This window comes from Muntiacus reevesi, chromosome 2, assembly GCF_963930625.1.
Source record: "Muntiacus reevesi chromosome 2, mMunRee1.1, whole genome shotgun sequence".
Taxonomy (NCBI): Eukaryota; Metazoa; Chordata; class Mammalia; order Artiodactyla; family Cervidae; genus Muntiacus; species Muntiacus reevesi.
Window position 1 is genome coordinate 38,653,118 of NC_089250.1, and position 21,924 is coordinate 38,675,041.

General features: G+C 44.5%; 1 protein-coding gene across 1 annotated transcript in view; it reads left to right on the forward strand.

Annotated features, from left to right (window-relative positions):
- Positions 1-21,924, forward strand: part of CFAP61 (cilia and flagella associated protein 61) — a 231,542-nt gene that overhangs the window by 132,932 nt on the left and 76,686 nt on the right. The window contains exons 19-20 of the mRNA XM_065921324.1: positions 16,122-16,220; positions 21,626-21,790. Coding sequence (XP_065777396.1) covers positions 16,122-16,220; positions 21,626-21,790 — 264 coding nt within the window. The remainder of the gene's footprint in view (positions 1-16,121; positions 16,221-21,625; positions 21,791-21,924) is intronic.

Consider the following 21,924-nt stretch of genomic DNA (forward strand, 5'->3'; position numbering starts at 1 on the left):
CCATCATCTGTCAGGGAGATGCCACGTCCTAAAGGAGAGCTTTGCAAGGAAGTCAGAAAGCTCTTTCCAGAAATCAAGGGACCTGTTTCCTCATGGCCAGTCATATTTTTACCAGCTCCTTGTTCCTGCAGAACTCCCCAAAGGCAATGCTTTGACAATGTTGGGCTTTCTACAACAGTACTCCAAAATCAGTTTTAAAAAAGAATTATGAAAGAAAAAAAAAAAAGAATTATGGACATGCTCTACCAAAAAAAGGAGATGGGATAAGAACCGGGTCTATGAACTCATCTTATGTCCTTTTTACTCAAAAGTTTGGTCTGGTCTTCAGCGAGATCAACATCGCCTGAGAGCTTATTAGAAACACAGAGCCTCAGGCCCCACCACTGTCAGTGTCCCAGATAGACATTTTATTTTCCAGAATTGTACACAACAGCTTCTTCCTTCTGTCTTTGTCATCAAGCCACTGAGCTGAAGCAGTTACTGTTTGATTCTGTTTCAGCTCATGTGTCTCTATGCCTTGTGTATTATATTATTTACTCCCAATTATGGAGCAGCTCCTTTTAATCCATTACTTAAAAATCTTTCCTAATTGAATTCTGATGTAAAGAATCTCTCGAGGAGCCTCTAATGGCCCTAGAGAAACGCATGAATGAACCCTGAGATGACAGTGACTGAAAGCAGCCCCGGGTGGTGTCCCCACAACTCTGGGTGGTGGGAGGAAGATGCCCTTTGGTTCTCGGGGAGCTCCAGTGGGCACCAGGTCCCCCCCTGCCTCGTCTTCCACTCCTGCCCCCAGGAAGAGATGTCAAAATTCCTACCGTGTCGTCTCACCCCAGCGTGAAATTTCTGGCTTTCGACCTGGGCCTTGATCCCACATCCCTGTGGGCATGTCAAGGTGATTAAGAACAGCTTCGAACTACAGGGCACGTTTGCGAGGCTGCAGTTGTGCCAGGTGACCGGAACACGCGCTCTCAAGTGGCGCAGGACCATGCCGCGCCCAGCGTAACTGTGGATCTGGCGGCTGCAGCCGAGCGCTTGCAACTTAATGAGGCTTCTTATCTCCACCTTTGTCTGAGGACAGCTGAGGTCTTCAGCGTGGCCTGTCACTAATTAGGTGATTCATTAAGTGGTGCTTACGTGACGATCTCAGAGCTGAACCCCAGCGAACAGTTTGCTGGCTGTCCTGTGTGTGCTGCCGGCCTCTGCCCCAGGGACTGAGGGCCCTGTGCTGGCTCGGATCACCCTCTGGGTACCCTGGAAATGCGGGGTGGCGGCCGGGCCGTGGCACCTGCTGCAGAGCAGGCAAGAGATCCCTGGGGCAGGTCACGTATCACCTCTTGTTGCATTGGCACCATGATGGGGCCTGTGGTAGGGGTGTGGGGAGGGGGGAGGAGGGCTGGTACACAGGCCCCTCTGATGGCCTGGGGAGAGGGAAGGTGAGGGGCGGGGATAGTGCCTCCCCAGGCAGAAGGAGCTGACATCCTGCATCCAGAAAAGACTGATCCAGAGCCATCCTCGTCACCATCAGTTTTCCTAATCTGATCCTAGTATTGAAGCGCACAGGCATCCCTGGGTTTTCCTGCATTTTGCAGATGCTGCATTTCTTTTATAAATTGAAAGTCTGTGGAAGCCCTCCATTGTCAGATGACGGTTAGCATTTTATAGGAAAAATGTATTTTTTAGTTAGTACGTTGTTTTTGTAGACATCATGTTATTGCACACTGAATAGACTATAGTGTTTTCAAACATAACTTTTCTGTGCACTGGGAAACCAAAAAAAAAAAAAAAATACAGGTGACTCACTTTATTGAGATATTGGCTTTATTGTGGGTCTGCAACCAAATCCACAGTATCTCTGAGGTGGCCTGTGACTAAGGTTAAATGAAAGTATCTTTGCTTACTGACATCATTCCTTCCTGCTCCCTTCAGGAGATCTTTTCTCATCTCCAGTGGCTCACTTTAGAGGCTCCCAGAGCAAAAGGAAAGCAGCCTCTCTGAGCAATGTCAGGCCTTTTTGGGGGATCAGCTAATTGCCATATTTTGTGGGTTCTCTGAGCCTCTGGGGTAAAAGGTGTTAAACAGGAAGCTCTTTCTCCATGATCGCATGAAACATAAACCACACATGTGTACCAGTAACAGAGTCAACTGCTCAGCCTCCAGCCTCTCAGTCAGCTCATTTTCAAATGATGACATCGGCCTCTGTCTTGGTTTACATTCCTGCAAATGCTGAAAACAAAGAATTTGGTGCCAGTAGTTTATTTGGAGGTGATCTCTGAGAACTCCCCGAGTGAGCAGGTGAGATGGGACAGGCAGGAAAGCCAGCAAAGCCCCCAGATCACGTGCCTTTGGGTCCTTGTAGACACTGCCAGGACCTGCGGGGTCACAGCTGGGAGCGGCCCCTCTGTGCTCAAGGAAGCAGGTATTTACCCACCAGTTCTTGTCCATCTGGTCACTCTTGGGCTATGCTTCCATCCTGTCCCTCCAGCTGCCACGGTCAGGCGGTGACCCTGGGCAGAGAAGGCAGAAAAGCACTGAGGCAGGAGGATCATTTACAGGGGATGTGTGTGTGTGTGAGGGGGTCCCCTGCTAACCTGGTTCCTTCTGTTTGTTCTCCTTTCTTTCTGTTTTTAAAAATACTTACTTATTTATTTGGATGTGCCCAGCCTTAGTTGTGGCAGGCAGCATCTATTTCCCTGACCAAGGATGGAGCCCAGCCCCCTGCACTGGGAGCCTGGAGTCTTAGCCACTGGACCACCAAGGAAGTCTGTGTTCTCTTTTCTTAATATTCATACCATTGCCCTTTAACGACGGAGAAGGCAGTGGCAACCCACTCCAGTACTCTTGCCTGGAAAATCCCGTGGAGGGAGGAGTCTGGTAGGCTGCAGTCCATGGGGTCGTGAAGAGTGGGACACGACTGAGCGACTTCACTTTCACTTTTCACTTTCATGCATTGGAGATGGAAATGGCAACCCACTCCAGTGTTCTTGCCTGGAGAATCCCAGGGACCGGGGAGCCTGGTGGGCTGCCGTCTATGGGGTTGCACAGAGTCAGACACGACTGAAGTGACTTAGCAGCAGCAGCAGCCCTTTAACAAAGTGCACGGGTCTAGACGAAGGCAGAGGGAAGAAAGACAAGAAGAGAAAACTGTGTCAGGAGGCTTTCCTGACCTCCTGCCACCTTTGTCCCCAGGCATCCTGGAGGCTCTAGAGAGAACGCAGGCATTCTGCTCCACCAGAAACCTCAGTGGGAACAAAGTGGTCAAGAAGATTCCTGGGTAGGGAAGATCCCCTGGAGAAGGAGATGGCAACCCACTCCAGTATTCTTGCCTGGGAAATTCCATGGACAGAGGAGCCTGGTGAGCTACAGTTCATGGGGTAGCAAAAGAGTCAAAGCAACAGTTTGCAAAAATTCCAAACTCTCCAATTCTATAATCAAGTTACTTTTCTGGGTAAGGGTGACTAGGTGGTAGTTATAAAAAGACAGCTTCCTGAGACCCTGTTCCTGTGGTAACAATCCAGCAGAATTGCAGTGCACCCAAGGAATGTGTATTTTTAAGACTCACAGGTAATTTTGACACATAGCCAGGTTTAATCACCATTTATGGAGACTTTTCCTCAAACTTGGCAGTCTTACCCATAAGGAAACCTATTCCCCCTCCCCCCCGATTGCTCATTGTAATTGAGCTGTTTTTATGGGCTGTGTCTTCCAAACCACATTTTCTGATTCTCAACAAATCATACAACTTCTAAGTCTCATCATTACTTTGGGGCTTACCAGGCATCATTATTAGCATATCATTAAACATTGCATAGCTGAAGCCATTGCCCCAGGTTCATAGTAGTTACGTGTTGAATTGGACCCAGTAGAAAGCATTTCACAAAACTTCATGCTTCAACTATTCACCCTTAAGAATGAAGGCCCAAGAAGATACCCGCCGAGCATGAGGAAACCTGCCCTGACTGTGTCAGTAAAGCTTTCCTAACCTCCAATATATGCCCGATGCATAGCATCCTCCTCACCCTCCCCGGCCAGAAGTGATCTCACTTGCTTTTTAAAAACTATCCAGAGGTTTTGGGTTGTTGTGTTTTCATTTTCATTTGTTTCTATGCATATTTTGATTTCTTTTTTTATTTCTTCTATGATTTGTTGGTTATTCAGAAGCGTGTTATTTAGCCTCCATATGTTTGAATTTTTAATAATTTTTTTCCTGTAATTGAGAGCTAATCTTACTGCACTGTGGTCAGAAAAGATGACTGGAATGATTTCAGTTTTTTTGAATTTACCAAGGCTAGATTTATGGCCCAGGATGTGATCTATTCTGGAGAAGGTTCCGTGTGAGAAAAAGGTGAAGTTGCTTGTTTTTGGGGTGAAATGTCCTATAGATATCAATTAGGTCTAGCTGGTCCATTGTGTCATTTAAAGTTTGTGTTTCCTTGTTAATTTTCTGTCTAGTTGATCTATCCATAGTTGTGAGTGGGGTATTAAAGTCTCCCACTATTATTGTGTTACTATTAATTTCCTCTTTCATACTTGTTAGCGTTTACCTTACATATTGCGGTGCTCCTATGTTGGGTGCATATATATTTATAATTGTTATATCTTCTTCTTGGATTCATCCTTTGATCATTATGTAGTGTCCTTCAGAAATTACCCAGTCAAAAAATGGGCCAAAGAACTAAACAGACATTTCTCCAAAGAAGACATACAGATGGCTAACAAACACATGAAAAGATGCTCAACATCACTCATTATCAGAGAAATGCAAATCAAAACCACAATGAGGTAACATTACACGCCAGTCAGGATGGCCGCTACCCAAAAGTCTACAAGCAATAAATGCTGGAGAGGGTGTGGAGAAAAGGGAACCCTCTTACATTGTTGGTAGGAATGCAAACTAGTACAGCCACTATGGAGAACAGTGTGGAGATTTCTTAAAAAACTGGAAATAGAACTGCCATGTGACCCAGCAATCCCACTGCTGGGCATACACACTGAGGAATCCAGATCTGAAAGAGACACATGCACCCCAATGTTCATCACATCACTGTTTATAATAGCCAGTACATGGAAGCAACCTAGATGCCCATCAGCAGACGAATGGATAAGGAAACTGTGGTACATATACACCATGGAATATTACTCAGCCATTAAAAAGAATTCATTTGAATCAGTTCTAATGAGATGGATGAAACTGGAGCCCATTATACAGAGTGAAGTAAGCCAGAAAGATAAAGACCAATACAGTATACTAACACATATATATGGAATTTAGAAAGATGGTAACAATAACCCTATATGCAAAACAGAAAAAGAGACACAGATGTGCAGAACAGACTTTTGGACTCTGTGGGAGAAGGCAAGGGTGGGATGTTTTGAGAGAACAGCATGGAAACATGTATATTATCTAGGGTGAAACAGATCACCAGCCCAGGTTGGATGCATGAGACAAGTGCTCAGGGCTGGTGCACTGGGAAGACCCAGAGGGATTGGGTGGAGAGGGAGGTGGGAGCGGGGATTGGGATGGGGAATACATGTAAATCCATGGCTGCTTCATGTCAATGTATGGCAAAAACCACTACAATATTGTAATTAGCCTCCAACTAATAAATGGAAAAAAAAAACTATCCAGGTCTTTTTATTTGTTTATTTTAATTTTATTTTTGGCTGCACTGGGTCTTTGTTGCTGCATGGTCTTTCTCTAGCCATAGCAAGTGGGGGTTACTCTTTGTTGCAGCACATGGGCTTCTCATTGTGGTGGCTTCTTGTTGCAGAGCACAGGCTCTAGGGTGCATGGGATTCAGTACTTGTGGCCCACAGCCTTAGTTCCTCCATGGCATGTGGAATCCTCCCAGACCAGGGACTGAACCTGTGTCTCCTACATTGGCAGGCAGATTCTTAGCCACTTGACCACCAGGGAAGCTACCTCTCATTTGCCATTGAATTCCCACAATGCTTGTTTTTTCCAGTCGTGAGGAGTGATCCTGATTCTGTCTTGTACTTTGCGACCTCTCATGTGTGAAGGGTTTCCAGTTTGCCTTTTATAGGTGTCATCTTGGTATTTACACCTTGCACATGCTCAAAGGATAAATGTATGGCATTTTTCAATTCAGTTGCTCAGTTATGTCTGACTGTTTGTGACCGCATGGACTTTGTGACCCCTGGGAAGCATGCCAGACTTCACTGTCCCTCACCAACTCCCAGAGTTTACTCAAACTCATGGCCATTGAGTCAGTGATGCCATCCAACCGTCTCATCCTCTGTCATCCCCTTCTCTTCTGCCTTCAATCTTTCCCAGCATCAGGGTCTTTTCCAATGCGTCAGTTCTTCACATCAGGTAGCCCAAGTTTGGAGTTTCAGCTTCAGCCTCAGTCCTTCCAATGAATATTCAGGACTGATTTCCTTTAGGATGGACTGGTTGGATCTCCCTGCTATCCAAGGGACTCTCAAGAGTCTTCTCCAACACCACAGTTCAAAAGCATCAATTCTTCAGCACTCAGCTTTCTTTATAATCCATCTCTCACATCCATACCTGACTACTGGAAAAACCATAACTTTGTCCAGACGGATCTTTGTTGGCAAAGTAATGTCTCTACTTTTTAATATGCTGTCTAGGTTGGTCATAACTTCTTCCAAGGAGCAAGCATCTTTTAATTTCATGGCTGCAGTCACCATCTGCAGTGATTTTGGAGTCCCCCCCAAAATAAAGTCTCTCACTGTTTCCATTGTTTCCCCATCTATTTGCCATGAAGTGATGGGACCAGATGCCATGATCTTCATTTTCTGAATGTTGAGTTTTAAGCCAACTTTTTTACTCTCCTCATTCACTTTCATCAAGTGGCTCTTTAGTTCTTCTTTGCTTTCTGCCGTAAGTGTGATGTCATCTGCATATCTGAGGTTATTGATATTTCTCCCAGCAATCTTGATTCCAGCTTGTTTTTCATCCAGCCCAGCATTTCACATGATGTATTCTGCATATAAGTTAAATAAGCAGGGTGACAATATACAGCTTTGACATACTCCTTTCCTGATTTGGAACCAGTCTGTTGTTCCATGTCCAGTTCTAACTGTTGCTTCTTGACCTGCATACAGATTTCTCAGGAGGCAGGTCAGGTGGTCTGGTATTACCATCTCTTGAAGAATTTTCCACAGTTTGTTGCGATCCACGCAACAAAGGCGTTGGCATACTCAATAAAGCAGAAGTAGATGATTTCTGGAACTCTCTTGCTTTTTCTTTGATCCAACGGATGTTGGCAATTTGATCCCTGTTTGCTCTGCCTTTTCTAAATCCAGTTTAAACATCTGAAAGTTCACAGTTCATGTACTGTTGAAACCTGGCTTGGAGAATTTTGATTATTACTTTGCTAGCATGTGAGATGAGTGCAATTGTGCAGTAGTTTGAGCATTCTTTGACATTGCCTTTCTTTGGGATTGGAATGAAAACTGACCTTTTCCAGTTCTGTGGCCACTGCTGAGTTTTCCAAGTTTGCTGGCATATTGAGTACAGTACTTTCACAGCATCATCTTTTAGGATTTGAAATAGCTCAACTGAAATTCCACCACCTCCACTAGCTTTGTTCGTCGAGATGCTTCCTAAGGCCCACTTGACTTTGCATTCCAGGATGTCTGGCTCTAGGTGAGTGATCACACCATTGTGGTTATCTGGGTCATGAAGATCATTTTTGTTTAGTTCTTCTGTGTATTGTTGCCACCTCTTCTTAATATCTTCTACTTCTGTTAGGTCCCTACCATTTCTGTCCTTTATTGAGCCCATCTTTGCTTGAAATGTTCCCTTGGTATCTCTGATTTTCTTGAAGAGATCTCTAGTCTTTCCCATTCTATTGATTTTCTCTGTTTCTTTGCATTCATTGCTGAGGAAGGTTTTCTTATCTCTCCTTGCTTTTCTTTGGAACTCTACATTCAAATGGGTATATATTCCCTTTTCTCCTTTGCCTTTTGCTTCTCTTCTTTTCACAACTATTTTTAAGGCCTCCTCAGACAACAATTTTGCCTTTTTGCATTTCTTCCCTTGGGGATGGTCTTGATCACTGCCTCCTATACAGTGTCATGAACCTCCTTCCATAGTTCTTCAGGCACTCTATCAGATTTAACCCCTTGAATTTATTTCTCATTTTCACTGTATAATCATAAGGGATTTGATTTAGGTCATACCTGAATGGTCTAGTGGTTTTCCCTACTTTCTTCAATTTAAGTCTGAATTTGGCATTAAGGAGTTCATGATCTGAGCCACAGTCAGCTCCCAGTCTTGGTTTTGCTGACTGTATAGAGCTTCTCCATCTTTGGTTGCAAGGAATATAATCAATCTGATTTCAGTATTGACCGTCTGGTGATGTCCATGTGTAGAGTCTTCTCTTGTGTTTTTGGATGATGGCGTTTGCTATGATCAGTACATTTTCTTGGCAAACCTCTATTAGGCTTTGCCCTGCTTTATTCTACACTCCAAGGCCAAATTTTCCTGTTACTCCAGGTATTTCTTGACTTCCTACTTTTGCATTTCAGTCCCTTATAAGGAAAAGGACATCTTTTTTGGGTGTTAGTTCTAGAAGATCTTGTAGGTCTTCATGAACCATTCAACTTCAGCTTCTTCAGCATTACTGGTCAGGGCATAGACTTGAATTAGCATGATATTGAATGGTTTGCCTTGGAAACAAACAGAGATCATTCTGTCGTTTTTGAGATTGCATCCAAATACTGCATTTCAGACTCTTTTGTTGACTATGATGACTACTCCATTTCTTCTAAGGGATTCTTGCCCTCAGTAGTAGATATAATGGTCCTCTGGGTTAAATATCCATTCTAGTCCATTTTAGTTCACTGATTCCTAGAATGTCGATGTTCACTCTTGCCATCTCTTGTTTGACCATTTCCAATTTGCCTTGATTCATGGACATAACAGTCCAGGTTCCTATGCAATATTGCTCTTTAAGCATTGGACTTTACTTCCATCACCAGTCACATCCACAACTGGGTATTGTTTTTGCTTTGGCTTCATCTCTTCATTCTTTCTGGAGTTATTTCTCCACTGATCTGCAGTAGCTTATTGGGCACTTGGTGACCTGGGGAATTCGTCTTTCAGTGTCCTATCTTTCTGTCTTTTCTACTGTTCATGGGGTTCTAAAGACAAGAATACGGAAGTGGTTTGCCATTCCCTTCTCCAGTGGACCGTGTTTTGTTTGCCGCTTATCCTTCTTCATCAGAAGGCAGACAGAATGAAAACCACAATCACAGAAAACTAACCAGTCTGGTCACATGGACCACAGCCTTGTCTAACATGAGCCATGACGTGTAGGGCCACCCAAGATGGACGGGTCATGGTGGAGAGTTCTGACAAAACGTGGTCCACTGGAGAAGAGAATGACATTTTTACTTCATGTATGTAGAGAGGAAAACATCTTAAATCACTTCCTCTAAATCATAAAACAAAACTCAGTTTTATTTTGTTCTTTTTGTTGGAACTCCCAAATTTTGTTCTCATTTGTTCAATGGACATTTGAAGCATTACACTCGTTTTCTTTTTTTTTGGTAAGGATTATGTTTTAACCTTCATGCACAGATACATAAGCTTTTCCTCTGAGATCCTGCTCCCCAAGTCTCTCCCATCCAACTCCCCTTATCCTAACCACCAGTCTCCCTCCCCTGCCAGGTCCCTGGAGAATCCACAGGTCACCAAGGTCATGCCAGGCAGGATGTTGTGCCTAATTGTGGATCCAGTGTTGATAAGAGATCCTTGACGCCACACACAAGCCTGGACGCAGGCAGGTTTAAGCGACTTCTTCCTTGGCCCTCTGGGCTCCATCCTGGTTCCTCCAGGGGCTTCCAGGAGCAGGGGAGATATGCAAGACGGCATCCACTCAGTGAAGACTGACTGCATCCCTTCTCAAAGGGTTTAGGATCACTGATCACAGGCTTCTATCCATCCAGTTTTCCCCCGGAGGTCAGAGTGTACCGTTACCGACAGCTTTGTGGCCACACAGGCAGCTGCTGTGTGTCGTTTTGACTCACACAACAAAAATGAAGTCAGTGGTCAAGGACATTGTCCAAAAGTCTCTTTTGTAATCTAAGCAGAAAAAAATATTGCAGAAGGAAGTTAAACATTTTCCAGAAGAAAACCTAGATTCTCTTAATAGGTTCTCTACTCATAAGAAATATTTCTCTTTGATGTGCTTTCTCCCTGTATTTTTCCTCTCATATTGTAAGTCCACATAACTCCTAACTTTGAAATTCCATCATTTTATTCATTTTGTGAAATCACGTGGTATCATTAAGACCAGATTAGGTCTGAGTTATTCTTGGACTAGTCAAATGTGCAGTTTGCTTAAATATCCATCTCGAGCTGGGATTCAGCGTTCAGTTGGCAAATATTTTTGTCATTGTGCTGAGCGATTCAGAAAGCAGAGATTTTAGTAAATTAAATTGTAGCATTTAGATTTATATGGGATAATTGGTTTCCCTCCACATTATCTGTTTGTTTGAATAAAACCATTAATGGAAACAGTTAATTAAATTACTTGCTTTGGTTGTCCTAATTATGCACCCCCCAAGGAAATCAGTAAAGACATAAAAATAAAAAATAATACGCATTCACTGGCAGGTTGACAGGTTTCTACTGCCCAGAAGGGTAAGCAACCTGAGAAGCATTGTGTTTCTTTTATCGTGTTCACCATAACTTGGCAATGTGACCCTCTTTATGTGAAGGATAAGAACGTTTAGGCCTAATTCTGTAGCTGTCCTTCCAAAGCATGGAACGAAACGCAATACCTTTTACTTATTTCCCTGGATACTCTAATCCCTCCCTGCCTCACAAGTGTCTTTGAGCCGTTCCTCCCTCTGTATCCACAGCAACATGAAATCCCACTGGAATTATCTGCTGTGAAAATGCAGGTGCACTTGTTTAATGTTTCATTGGCCTGAGCACTTCACTGAACTTTTTTTCCTTTTTTTTTTTGGTTCCACGGCATGATGACCTTTGATTTCAGAGTGGAGGGCTCACAGTGATGCTACATTTTGTTTTCACGCATAAAGCCGATAGTGTGAGACCCAAGATAGTGCCTTTTCTGAGGTGCCACTGCTTCTGCCATCTAGTCTAACACATGTCCATACCCAAATGCCCCCATGACCCCCTCTTCTGTGTGCAGAAACTTTTTGATTATTGAATATTGAAATAATATTGAATTTTGAATATTGAAAGAATAAAAGCCTTAAATGTTTTATCTCCATATTTCATCTGAAAAAAAGCTAAGATCTATATGTACATGATAAACAGTACAATGATTGTGGATTGATACTCTTGTGAAAGTCACTCAGTTATGTCTGACTCTTGGTGACCTCGGGGACTGTAGCCCGCCAGGCTCTTCTGTCCATGGGATTCTTCAGGCAAGAATACTGGAGTGCATTGCCATTTCCTTCTCCAGGGGATCTTACCAACATGGGAATCGAACCCAGGTCTCCCACATTGCTGGTGAATTCTTTACTGTCTGGGCCACCATAACTATCTAAGAGTATTATATCTAAGAGTATTTTATAACTCTCTCAGAGTATTCTAAGAGTACCTAAGATTATTATAACTAAGAGTATTATGACTATCTAAGAGTATCTGATACTCAGTTATAAATTTAAGAAATTAAATATTTGGATGTTTCTAAATCAGGCTGACAGTGATAGCTATCACAGAAAGATATGAGGTTGGAGATTAAATGGAAATGCTGGTGGTAATTTCATATAAAGGCATGAAAGAGTCAGGAACTTCATGGAACAGCAAGAAGTTGACTTTCAAAGAACAGTGGGGAGGCAAGGTTATGCCCCAAACGTAGGAACTGAGATACCAGGCTCATGAATTTGAACTTAATGTTTTGGTCATAAAAATAATTAATATGCATTGAAAATGTTCAGTGTAACAGGAAATATTCTCAGTGTTTTATAGGTGCTTTTTAATCTCATCCTCACATCCCTCATATGAGGAGCGAAGCTTTATTATTTTCATTTCACGGGCCAGAAACTGAGCCACAGAAAGGTTGAATAGGTTGCCTGAGGTCAAAGAGCTAGAAAGTGCTCCAGCCAGGAGTCCAGTAAGGCATTCTGACCCTTGACCCCATGGTCTTAGCCACACTGCTCTGCATTCAGCAAAGTGTTGAGTAGATACGGGGACTTTAAGCCAGGAACAATTAAGCTTGGATTTAATTAAAAAGAGTTCCCAGGAAGATAGACAGGAGAGATACTTGTGCCAGAGAGACTAACCCTGGGACTGTTTTCTCTAGGCAAAAAGGTGAGCTAAGGCAGTGTGTCCTGAGAATGGCAGGTATTGGGTGTTCAAGAGACATGGACAATGCAAACATAACTAGACGTGGTGACCAGTTGTGGGGAAGGAGAGGGAGGGTAGGAGCCCCAGGTTCCCAACTTAAGAGGTGATCAGTTGACCATGCCTTTGATGAAGTTGAGAGAGAAGTGGAGGGGGCCACAGACCCGTCCCATTGTTTAGACACGTACTGAATTTGGTATGCCTGTGGAGTGGCCACATTAGGACTGATGGGCATCTAGAAATTAGATTTCTAGCTCAGAAAAAAAGTATAATTTAAAGATGTAAGATGAAGTCATGGTGGTCGATTCCATCACCTGGTCAATCCCAGGCTGAGCATGGAGCCTGGAAAGCTTGGCAAAGGGTAGATGGGCCATGGAGGAGGAGATGGTGAAGAAAGCAGTCTTCAAGGAGAACCTCAAGACAGTGCCGTCTCAGATTGAGAGTTCTATATGTTAGCTCCTGGATGGGGCCTCCTCCCCGGCCCCAGCCATCCCTATGTCCTCCAGCCCTCCCTCCTCAGGATTACCATCAGCAGTGGCACCTTACCCACCACTGCTAGTCCATGGGTGAGCCCCAGAACCCTGCACACATCTCTGCCTTTGTCTTCAGTCAAACCCTGTGGAGTCACCTGTCCACTTCCTGCCTGGACCCTGGATAATATGAGGATCTTCTCTCATTCCCACCCACCATTCCTTTACAAGTCAGTGCGTAGAGACTTCTAGCTGCCGCCCAGTATTTATTCTGTACTTTGTCTTGATAACAGAACCCTGGGCAGTGTGGTTCTTGGAAAACCCAGTGTGTTTCTCTTTGAAAAACCACATCTCCCAGCCTTCCTTGCTGCTACATAAGGCCATGTCACTAAGTTCTGCTATGTCAGCGGACCATGCCACGTGAGACTTTCAGGGAAGCTCCTTAAAGAGCAGCCCTTGCTCCCCATTCCTCCTCCCTCCTGCCTATAGTGTGGATGTAGGGTGGATGTGATGGCTGGAGCTGCAGGAGCCACCTTGGACCTGAGGTGATCTTGGGAATGGAAGGCACGCAAGAGCAGCAGAGAAGCAGGGTCTGCTGATGGCATGGCTCCACCGTATCAGCACGAGACAGGTCACTTTCAGGTTTCTTAAGTACAGCTGAAAGAGAAATTTGCTGGGAGAGACAGGAGGGGAGCTTGAAGAGGAGACAGGGTTAATGCGGGACCTCTCTCTTCTGAATCGGAGCGGGAAGGAAGATTGCTCTTGTTGGAGTATGTGGAGGTGGCACAAAGGGAAATGGGGGAGGGGTCCTGTCGGGTGGGGGGCTCTTTTCTGTTTTCCTTATGACATGGGAGGTGTTCTCACTTGAAAATGAGACAGGGCATAGTAAGGAGAATGAGAAAGGGTGAAATGGCAACACTGAAGAGTGGATGAAGAATCAGAGAAGCCACAAGGGAGAGCACAGAAGGAATCTGGCTGAAGCTAAAGCAGAGGAGTAAATAAAAATAGATAAAAATTAACGAATAGATAAAAATTAAGAAAATGCCCCTCCTCTAATCTTTTGGTGAAACCTGTAACTGTATAATATCATAATTCAGGGCAATGCAGGGCAGTAATTTGGCAAATTAAAGTCATTTTACAAGTGGTCCATGTTGTTAGTTCAAATTATTCAGTGCCAAAGAGATTGTTTCTGTTGTAAAAGATATCGCTGAATAATCACTAAGCCTCCTATTCACACAGAGATGTGAAAGAGGCCTGCATATAGATGTTATTTATATACATAAACCACATTTTGATCACTTAGCCTCCAAAGCCCAAATAAATTTTGACCACACGTGAGTATAAACATGTATTATTATTTGCATTTTCCATTAAATGGTAAGAAATCAAAGGCCTATGATTGGTGTCTTTGCAGACTGGCAGCCCTAAGTAGTTGGGGTTAATTGTAACCTTTATGTTATTTGAATGGATTCAAAATTATTATTGTTAGAGGATAGATGTTCTTGGTTTTCTTTGTATCAAATAAGAATATTCATCTTTAAATGACACACATCCCTAGAGACTTTAGAGCAGACCCTTTCATAATATTTAGCTACTTTTAAATGTCAGGTGCAGTTGAGTTTATTCCATTGCCGGCCGTGTGTGCCCTCACCAAAAGGCTCCAGCTTTTAATGGTACTTAACAGATTGTCAGCAAATTGATAGCATTTCCACGTTTGGAAATTTTCCAGTTCCCTCCTGGGTAAGGAGGGCAGGTGTTCTTCTCTAACTTGGAGACGGTTTCTTTTTTGACATTGGTTGGTATAAGGGGAGGGGTGAACCAAGAAGAGATTTTTAGGGGAAAAAAATACCTTCCTTGTCCTGCTGAAGGCCAGGAGAAGATCAGCTCACCCAGAAAATGTTGCTGACTCGACCTGGAGGGTAGATCTGCCCAGCAGGAGAGCTGTAAATATTTCAGGGAGACCTAGAGGGAAGGAGCACTGAGAAGCGCTCACTTAACATGTTTGCTGAGTAGACTGCTCACCACCCCCCAGGCCACTGGTCTCCAGGAAACCTGGGTGAATGCAGTGGTTGCTACTTGGGGTCAGAAGGCAAGGTTTTCATTTCTGGTCCAGCTGCTTCTGACCTTCCTGACCATGAAGAAATTATCTACCATTTCCAACCTTGATTTTCTTCAGTCTGAAATACAGATAAATGCAAACCTGCCTCCCGCCCCCAGCAGAAATTGTCTTGAAGATTAATCTCTATGACAATGCCCATAAGGGCACCTTGAGCCCTGGAAAGCCTGATGCGAATAAATATAAGGCAGCTTTGCTCTCGAAAGGAAACCTCCAGCATTCTCTCCTCTGTGATGCGGTGGCCTCCTGATTTGAGTAGTGACAAACATCTGAAAGTCGTAAATCTGTTGTTGACTGTGGGAATTAGATGACCTTTGCATCCCTGTCCACAGTTTGGGGTCTTACAGGGCAGTGGAGACCAAGGTTAGATGAGAAGATGCTGGAGCCAAACAACCTGGTTCACATCCTACCTCCAGACTTCCTGGATGTACTCTCTTGGGCGAATTGCTTTGCCTCCATTCCACACAGTAGAGTCAGGGTAGTAATAGTACTGCTTCAAGGACTCGGGGAGGGCCTTGCAGAACCCCTGAGTGCAAGCACTCAGCAGGTTTTCACTCTGGTGGTTAGGGTTCCATGCTGTTTCTCGGAAGTCATCTGAAACTCAGACTTTGCGTGTGTGTGTGTGTGTGTGTTTGTGTGTGTGCACGCACTTAGTTGCTCAGTCATGTCTGACTCTTTGTGACCCCGTGAACTGTAGCCCACCAGGCTCCTCTGTTCATGGGGATTCTCCAGGCAAGCGTACTGGAATGAGTTGCCATGCCCTCCGCCAGGGGATCTTCCCAACCCAGGGATTGAACCCAGGTCTTCCACATTACATGTGGATTCTTTACCATCTGAACCATGAGGGAAGCCCATGAATACTGGAATGGTTAGCTTATCCCTTCTCTGGGAGATCTTCCCAATTTTGACTTACACTAAATCTACCTGCTTCCTCCTAATTTGCAGTTTGATTTTGTTTTACTCTAAAAAGTAAATTTTTTAAAAATTGATGTTCTGCCTTCACAGGATGGCAGTTTGGAAAGTTTGTGTCATTAGCTGTTCCAACGCCCTCTTTCTCCTTTAAATGGTTGGTTCTCTTGAAAGGTTTTTGCAAAAAGAGTTGCTATTGTGAAAGAAAGCAGCCACAATTAGAAGACATGTGAAATAAGGTTCAGCTGAATTACAATGAACTTTCACAGAATTGTGCTTTACCTTTTTTTTTTTTTTTCTTCTTTCTCCTTAGCTCTCATCTGAAGTTCAGTAATCTCACCTTGATTTCAACCTACGGACTCCCAGGAAAAAAACTTCTGGGCAATGAACAAAGGAAATTTTTAGCAAATGAGTATGAATTTCATTTTTAAAAGTTTATTTTATATGGCATTTATTTTATATGGTAAGGATGATTTACAATGTCGTGTTAGTTTCAGGTTAGAGCACAGTGATCCATTTATACATATATCCATTCTTTTTTAGACTCTTCTCCCACATAGTTATTACAGAATATTGAGTAGAGTCCCCTGTGCTGCACGGTCGGTCCTTGTTGATGATCTATTTTGTATATAGCAGTGTGTATCTGTTGATCCCAAACCCCCAGTTTATCCTTCCCCTGCTTTTTCATACTGAAGCCTAAATGCCCTCATTTATGTGCTGTCCTTTTTCTGCTAAACAGTAGAAAAGGGAAGTGGTGGGCTTTTCCTGTGGGTTCAGACGCTCTTTAGTACATGCAGATGCAAGTTCAGAGTGAATGGCAGGGTTGGGTCGATGCTGGCCTGTTCCAGACATCTGGGACTGAGTCTGCTGACCCAGACACCACCAACACTCAGGTTCTGAGTGACACGCCAGGGCAGGGGAGCTTGGTGACCGTATTTGCATCAGAACAGGCAACCTGCTGGAGGGAGCTGAAGGTTGGGTGCCTCCCTGGGGAGAGGGTCTCAGACCCACCCAGCCCTCTACCACCCGAGGTCGATGAAGCAAAGGTCTTTGGAGCTGACCAAGGCAAGTATCAATGTTTCTGTCCCCGCAGAATCAGTCTTTGACAACATCCTTTCTAGAAAATGCCATTTCATTATCACTCAGCTTCCACTCATTTTAATTTCCTGAGCAAAGCGTGGGTACAGGCATGATTAGGCTCCCTACCTCTAGAAACAATGTCCCAGTTTCTCCAGGAAGGAGGGAGGAAATTGTTCTCGGTTGGGGGGTGGTGGTGGTGTTAATTTTAGATCCATGAAGAAGGATCCTCTTTCCTCTGTGAAAAAGGCTGATTTTGCTGTCAGTGACAAAATCAGCAGCCACCTTGCCAGCAGAACCAGGCTCATTTTGACCCATTACGTTTAAAACCAGACTATAAACTTCAGGGTTTTGGTAAGGACATCATCAGAGCGCCGTCAGAAGGGTCTGGGTTTGGAGCCAGGTCGATGGGGGTTTAGATTCTGCCCCCACCACAAAGGGGACTTCATCTCTCTGTGCTTTGAGGGATTTGATTGTGGTTCATGCTTGGCTAAACCAGCCTCACTGGAGTTTTGGGTTAAAATCAGTTAATGCCAAGTTCTGGCTGAGCGAGGACAGTCAATCCATGCACACCCTTTCCCTCACTTTCTGTCTTTCCAAATGACACAATTCCCAGGAAATACCCATGTTCCCAATCATTGTCTCACGAGGAATGTAATTCAGTCGGCCTGGCCAAGGTTTCCTGTCAGTCTCCAGGCCAGATGTGTTTTAGAAGAGAACAGATAAGAGAGTGACACTCTGCCGGCCTGATGCTGCAGGGACCTGCGTGTGGCTGGCAGTCGGTCACCTGGTGCCTCTGCCCCTGTTCTTCCCCCCCCCCCCCCATCCATGCTATCGGCCCAGTCGCCAGAAAAAGGCTGCAGAAACGTGAATCAGATCATGTCAGCTCACCAGCGGCCAGGAGCTGCTCTGTCCAGCCCCCGCAAGCCACATGTGGCTGCTTAAGTTCCAATTAATTACAGTTCAGGGGGATTAAAGTTCAGCCCTTCAATTACTTGAGCCACTTTTCAAGTGGCCGACTAACCACGTGTAGCTTGTAGCTCTCCTATCAGACAGGCCAGCTGCAGAAGGATTCTGTCATCACAGAAAGTTCCAGATGCTCCGTTCAGTCTGAAGCCTGTCCTTTTCTGCTGACACCTCTAACCCCCTCTTTTACTATGTTTGCCCTTGTTCTCTCCACTGTAGCCTCACCAGCCTCCTTGATGATTCTCAAACACAAGAGGCAAGTCCCCACCTTGGAGGTCTTTACTCCCCGGTGGCTCAAATGGTAAAGAATCTGCCTGCGTTGCAGGAGACCCAGGTTCGATCCCTAGGTTGGGAGGATCCCCGGAGAAGGGCATGGCAGCCCACTCCAGTATTCTTATCTGGGGAATTCCGTGGACAGAGGAGCCTGGTGGGCTACAGTCCATAGGTCTGCGGAGTTGGACATGACTGAGCGACTTATATTTTTCCATGAGACCCATTCTGACCACCCAATTGTCTGCAACCAGTTCTCCAAGACACTCCAATCCTCCTTCTTTGCTCTCTTCCTTACTACTGAAATCCTTGTAAATATACAATTTGCCTTTAAAATGGTTGATTCTGAATCCTTCAACTATATTGCAAACTCCACAAGGGCTGGAATTTTTTGCCTTTTTGTTCACTGATGGGTCCCAGTGTCTGGGATGATGTTCAACACTTAGCAGGTGCTCAGTAAATTATGTCAAATGGATAATGGTTACCTTCAAAAAGTACCTACCAAAGTCCCCTCCACCAGGGTGTAGACAGGGACTAGATAACACAGCCATATAAGATGCTTCTGAATGGGGACCAGCATGTTATCCTAACCCACAGAAGCTACAAATTGAAACATCAACAGGATGCTGACTTTCAAATGGTCCTCAGATCAAGATATAGGAAACTTTCTGATCATGGAGTTAAAAAATAGCAAGTGTGCTGACATCTGTAAATTTAATATTCAAATTCCTCGTGCTAAATATTGGGTTGGCCAAGAAGTTCAATCGGGTTTTTCCATACTATCTCCTGGAAAAACTTGAATGAACCTTTTGGCCAACACAATATAAATTCTGAACTTTTCCATAACCAGTGTTTGGATTTATTATTGCCATTACTATTTTTTGAAGAGCCGTGTTTTGTGCCCTTTCCCCATGCCCCCACACTGTACAGCCTCTGGTGGAAGTGCTAATGACTGCAACAGAAAGGGAGGCACTGGGAGGAAGGGGGAACAGGCAGAGGGAGAAAGCCGCTAACTAGACAATCAACTCTGAACCACTGAAGGTTAATTACGATGCTCCTTCTTCCGTGAGTGTCACAATAAACCCTCCTGAAAACCTCTGAGATTCTTTCCCATTCTGTAGGGTTCCAATTCCATGAAATGCAGGTCTTCACCACACTTACATTTATTAATATTCCCCTGGAGTTCGCTCCTAATTTTGCACCTGGGACCTTAGGCTAAGACTTCCGATCTCTAGGTTTGAGGTCACTGCAACTTTGAGCCAGCAGGCCACTCTGCATTTCTACTTTTTTTTCCCCCTCCTTGTTACCTGTCTCCGGAATGTTCTATGAAGACAACTTTTCACATTATTTCTGTGTCAGGGTCAAGCTCACTTGAGAAACATGAAGTTTCATTGACCTCCCTTCTTTGGTTTCTTCTCTTGTCTCCCAGAGAACCCTAGTGGAGATATTTCTCTGGTCTCCAAGCCATGAGACAGTCCCTGCCATGTGAGAATCTTAATATTCATTTACTCTGCCTAGGAAATAATTTTATAGGCAGAACACTTACAGCCTCCCGTATCTAGGTTCACCTACCTGATGGATAAATTAAAGGAGGTCCAGGATGGTTTATAATATCCAAAACAGATGGGCATTGCCTGCCCAGTGATGTCCTAAACTGAGAAATATCATTCTGTGTGGTCACAGGCTGTAAAAGGAAGCATCCCACATTTTCCATGCTTCCTGAGGTTCCCTAAAGCCCCAGTGTTTCTGAGTGCCAGCCTGCTGGACAGAGCTTCAGATCTGAGCTCTGAGATATGAATTCTGAAATTATCAACACGACTGGCCGACTGTCATTACAAATAACACTCATCTTAGACTTTCCCAAATTTCCCCTGAGCACTGTCATCTTTGAGCAGATCCTCATGTGACAAATCCCTGTGCGTTAATGAAATTTAATTTTTTCCCCATCTTGGATGGCTGACAGTACCACTCTGTTAGGAATGGATGATGTCCCAAGTAGGAACAGTCCTTCACGGGTCTCTTCGTGAATGTACGAAATCAGTTAAACATCCTGTTTTCCTATAAAGGTACCAACATGGCTTTTTAAAAAAGAATTTCATTTCACTCTCTGCTATTTCCCTGTGACAGGTCAGCCCCCTATTTTCTTTTCTTATTAAGAAGAAATTTTCTTGTTTTTTAAGTTTTGCTGCATGGAGAGATACAAAGCGCAGACTCGCTTCTCTTTCACAGGCCCTGTAACAGGGTCTAATGTGTATCCATTACCAGGGTTCTTTTTGTGTGGTGTGAGCAGACTCTACGCATGGATCAAAAAGAAAAAATGTTCTCCCATTACCACTTCAGAATCCTGTTTGCCTCTAAGCAGAGTAAACAGGATTGTGTATCGTTAACATTATCCGGACTAATACTCCTCACATATGCATCCCACTTGACCAGACAGCATCTCTTACATTCTCATATCCATTCCTCACAACCCTCGAGGTAGGTGAGGAGGGGTCATTATCTCCTGCTCAGAGGTGGAGATGGTGAAGTTCTGAAAAGGGGTGCAGAGTCCCCAGGACCCAGTTTCCTTGGCAACAGAGCAGGGACACAGACCCTGGCTCGGGGAAGCCTGGGTTTAAACAGACTCTCACTGTTTTGCTATACTGCACTCTTGGTCTTCAAAACAGGGTTATTAAAACGTCCTATACCTGAGGTCACACCCTCCAGAAGATTCTGGAAACAACCCTTACAGAAATCTAAATAAACCCAAAGCCACAGGAAATCTACTTTTCTCCCATTACAGTGTTGTGTTCATCCTCAAATGGAACCCAGAGAAGCAAACTCGTCCATCCTGGACCTGCTCTTATGGAAGCAGAGTTCCCTATAAATCACCTTTGTCGTTAGGAGGGACTCCCCAAAGTCCCCAGGGATTGTACTGGATGCAAACATAATTCCCCAGTTGACACTTTCTTTAAATAAAATATGTTTTGTTGTTTTGGCATGAATCCATATGCTTATTCTGGAAATGAATCATTTATCAAAAAGCCTTTGCAGATGGGCGGGGTTCTCTGTATTCTGGACCTCGACCCCTGCCTTTGGGATCCTCAGGTGTCACTTTCTTCATCCTCATTGACTCCGAGTCTGTGGTCAATATGACAAGACGACAGTTGTCAATATGACAGTTCAACAGCTAAAGTAAATTTACACCAGCCATCCATTGGAAAAAAGAGTATTAGAAATGATCACACACACACACACACACACACACACACACAGGCGCACGTGCACCCTCCCTGGCGTGGACCGGCCTACCCCAAGCGAAACAACGTAGCTTTAATAGGAAGATGTCAATTGGCAACTAAATGTCTCACAAGGACAAATCTCCTAGCCTGCCCAGGTCCTTGTAAGTTCTCAGCAAGAGCGCGGGCTCGGCCTACCAGGGGCCCTGAATCAGCTCACCAGATGTCTAATTAATGCCCACTGTCAGCTGCTCAGATGTCACTGATGGAGCCTCTCTCTCCGCAGCCACTGCTATAATGACAGAGATCATGAATTGATGTCGCTGTGCTCCTGGGTCAACGTGGTGGTTGGTAGGATGACTGCCATAGACCGAGCAGCCAAGCAGGTCATCGTTTCGAGAGAGAAAGTCGTGCTCTACGACCACCTCATCCTCTGCACTGGACGGCAGTACCAGGGAAGCTCTCAAGGGCCGGGGGATGCGGGGCGGGGGGATGGGGCACAGGTGGCCGGCCCCACATCCCAGAGCCAAGAGTGTGCCTCCCACCTGCACGCATGACCAGAACTGGGTCCTCCTGAAAACCCAT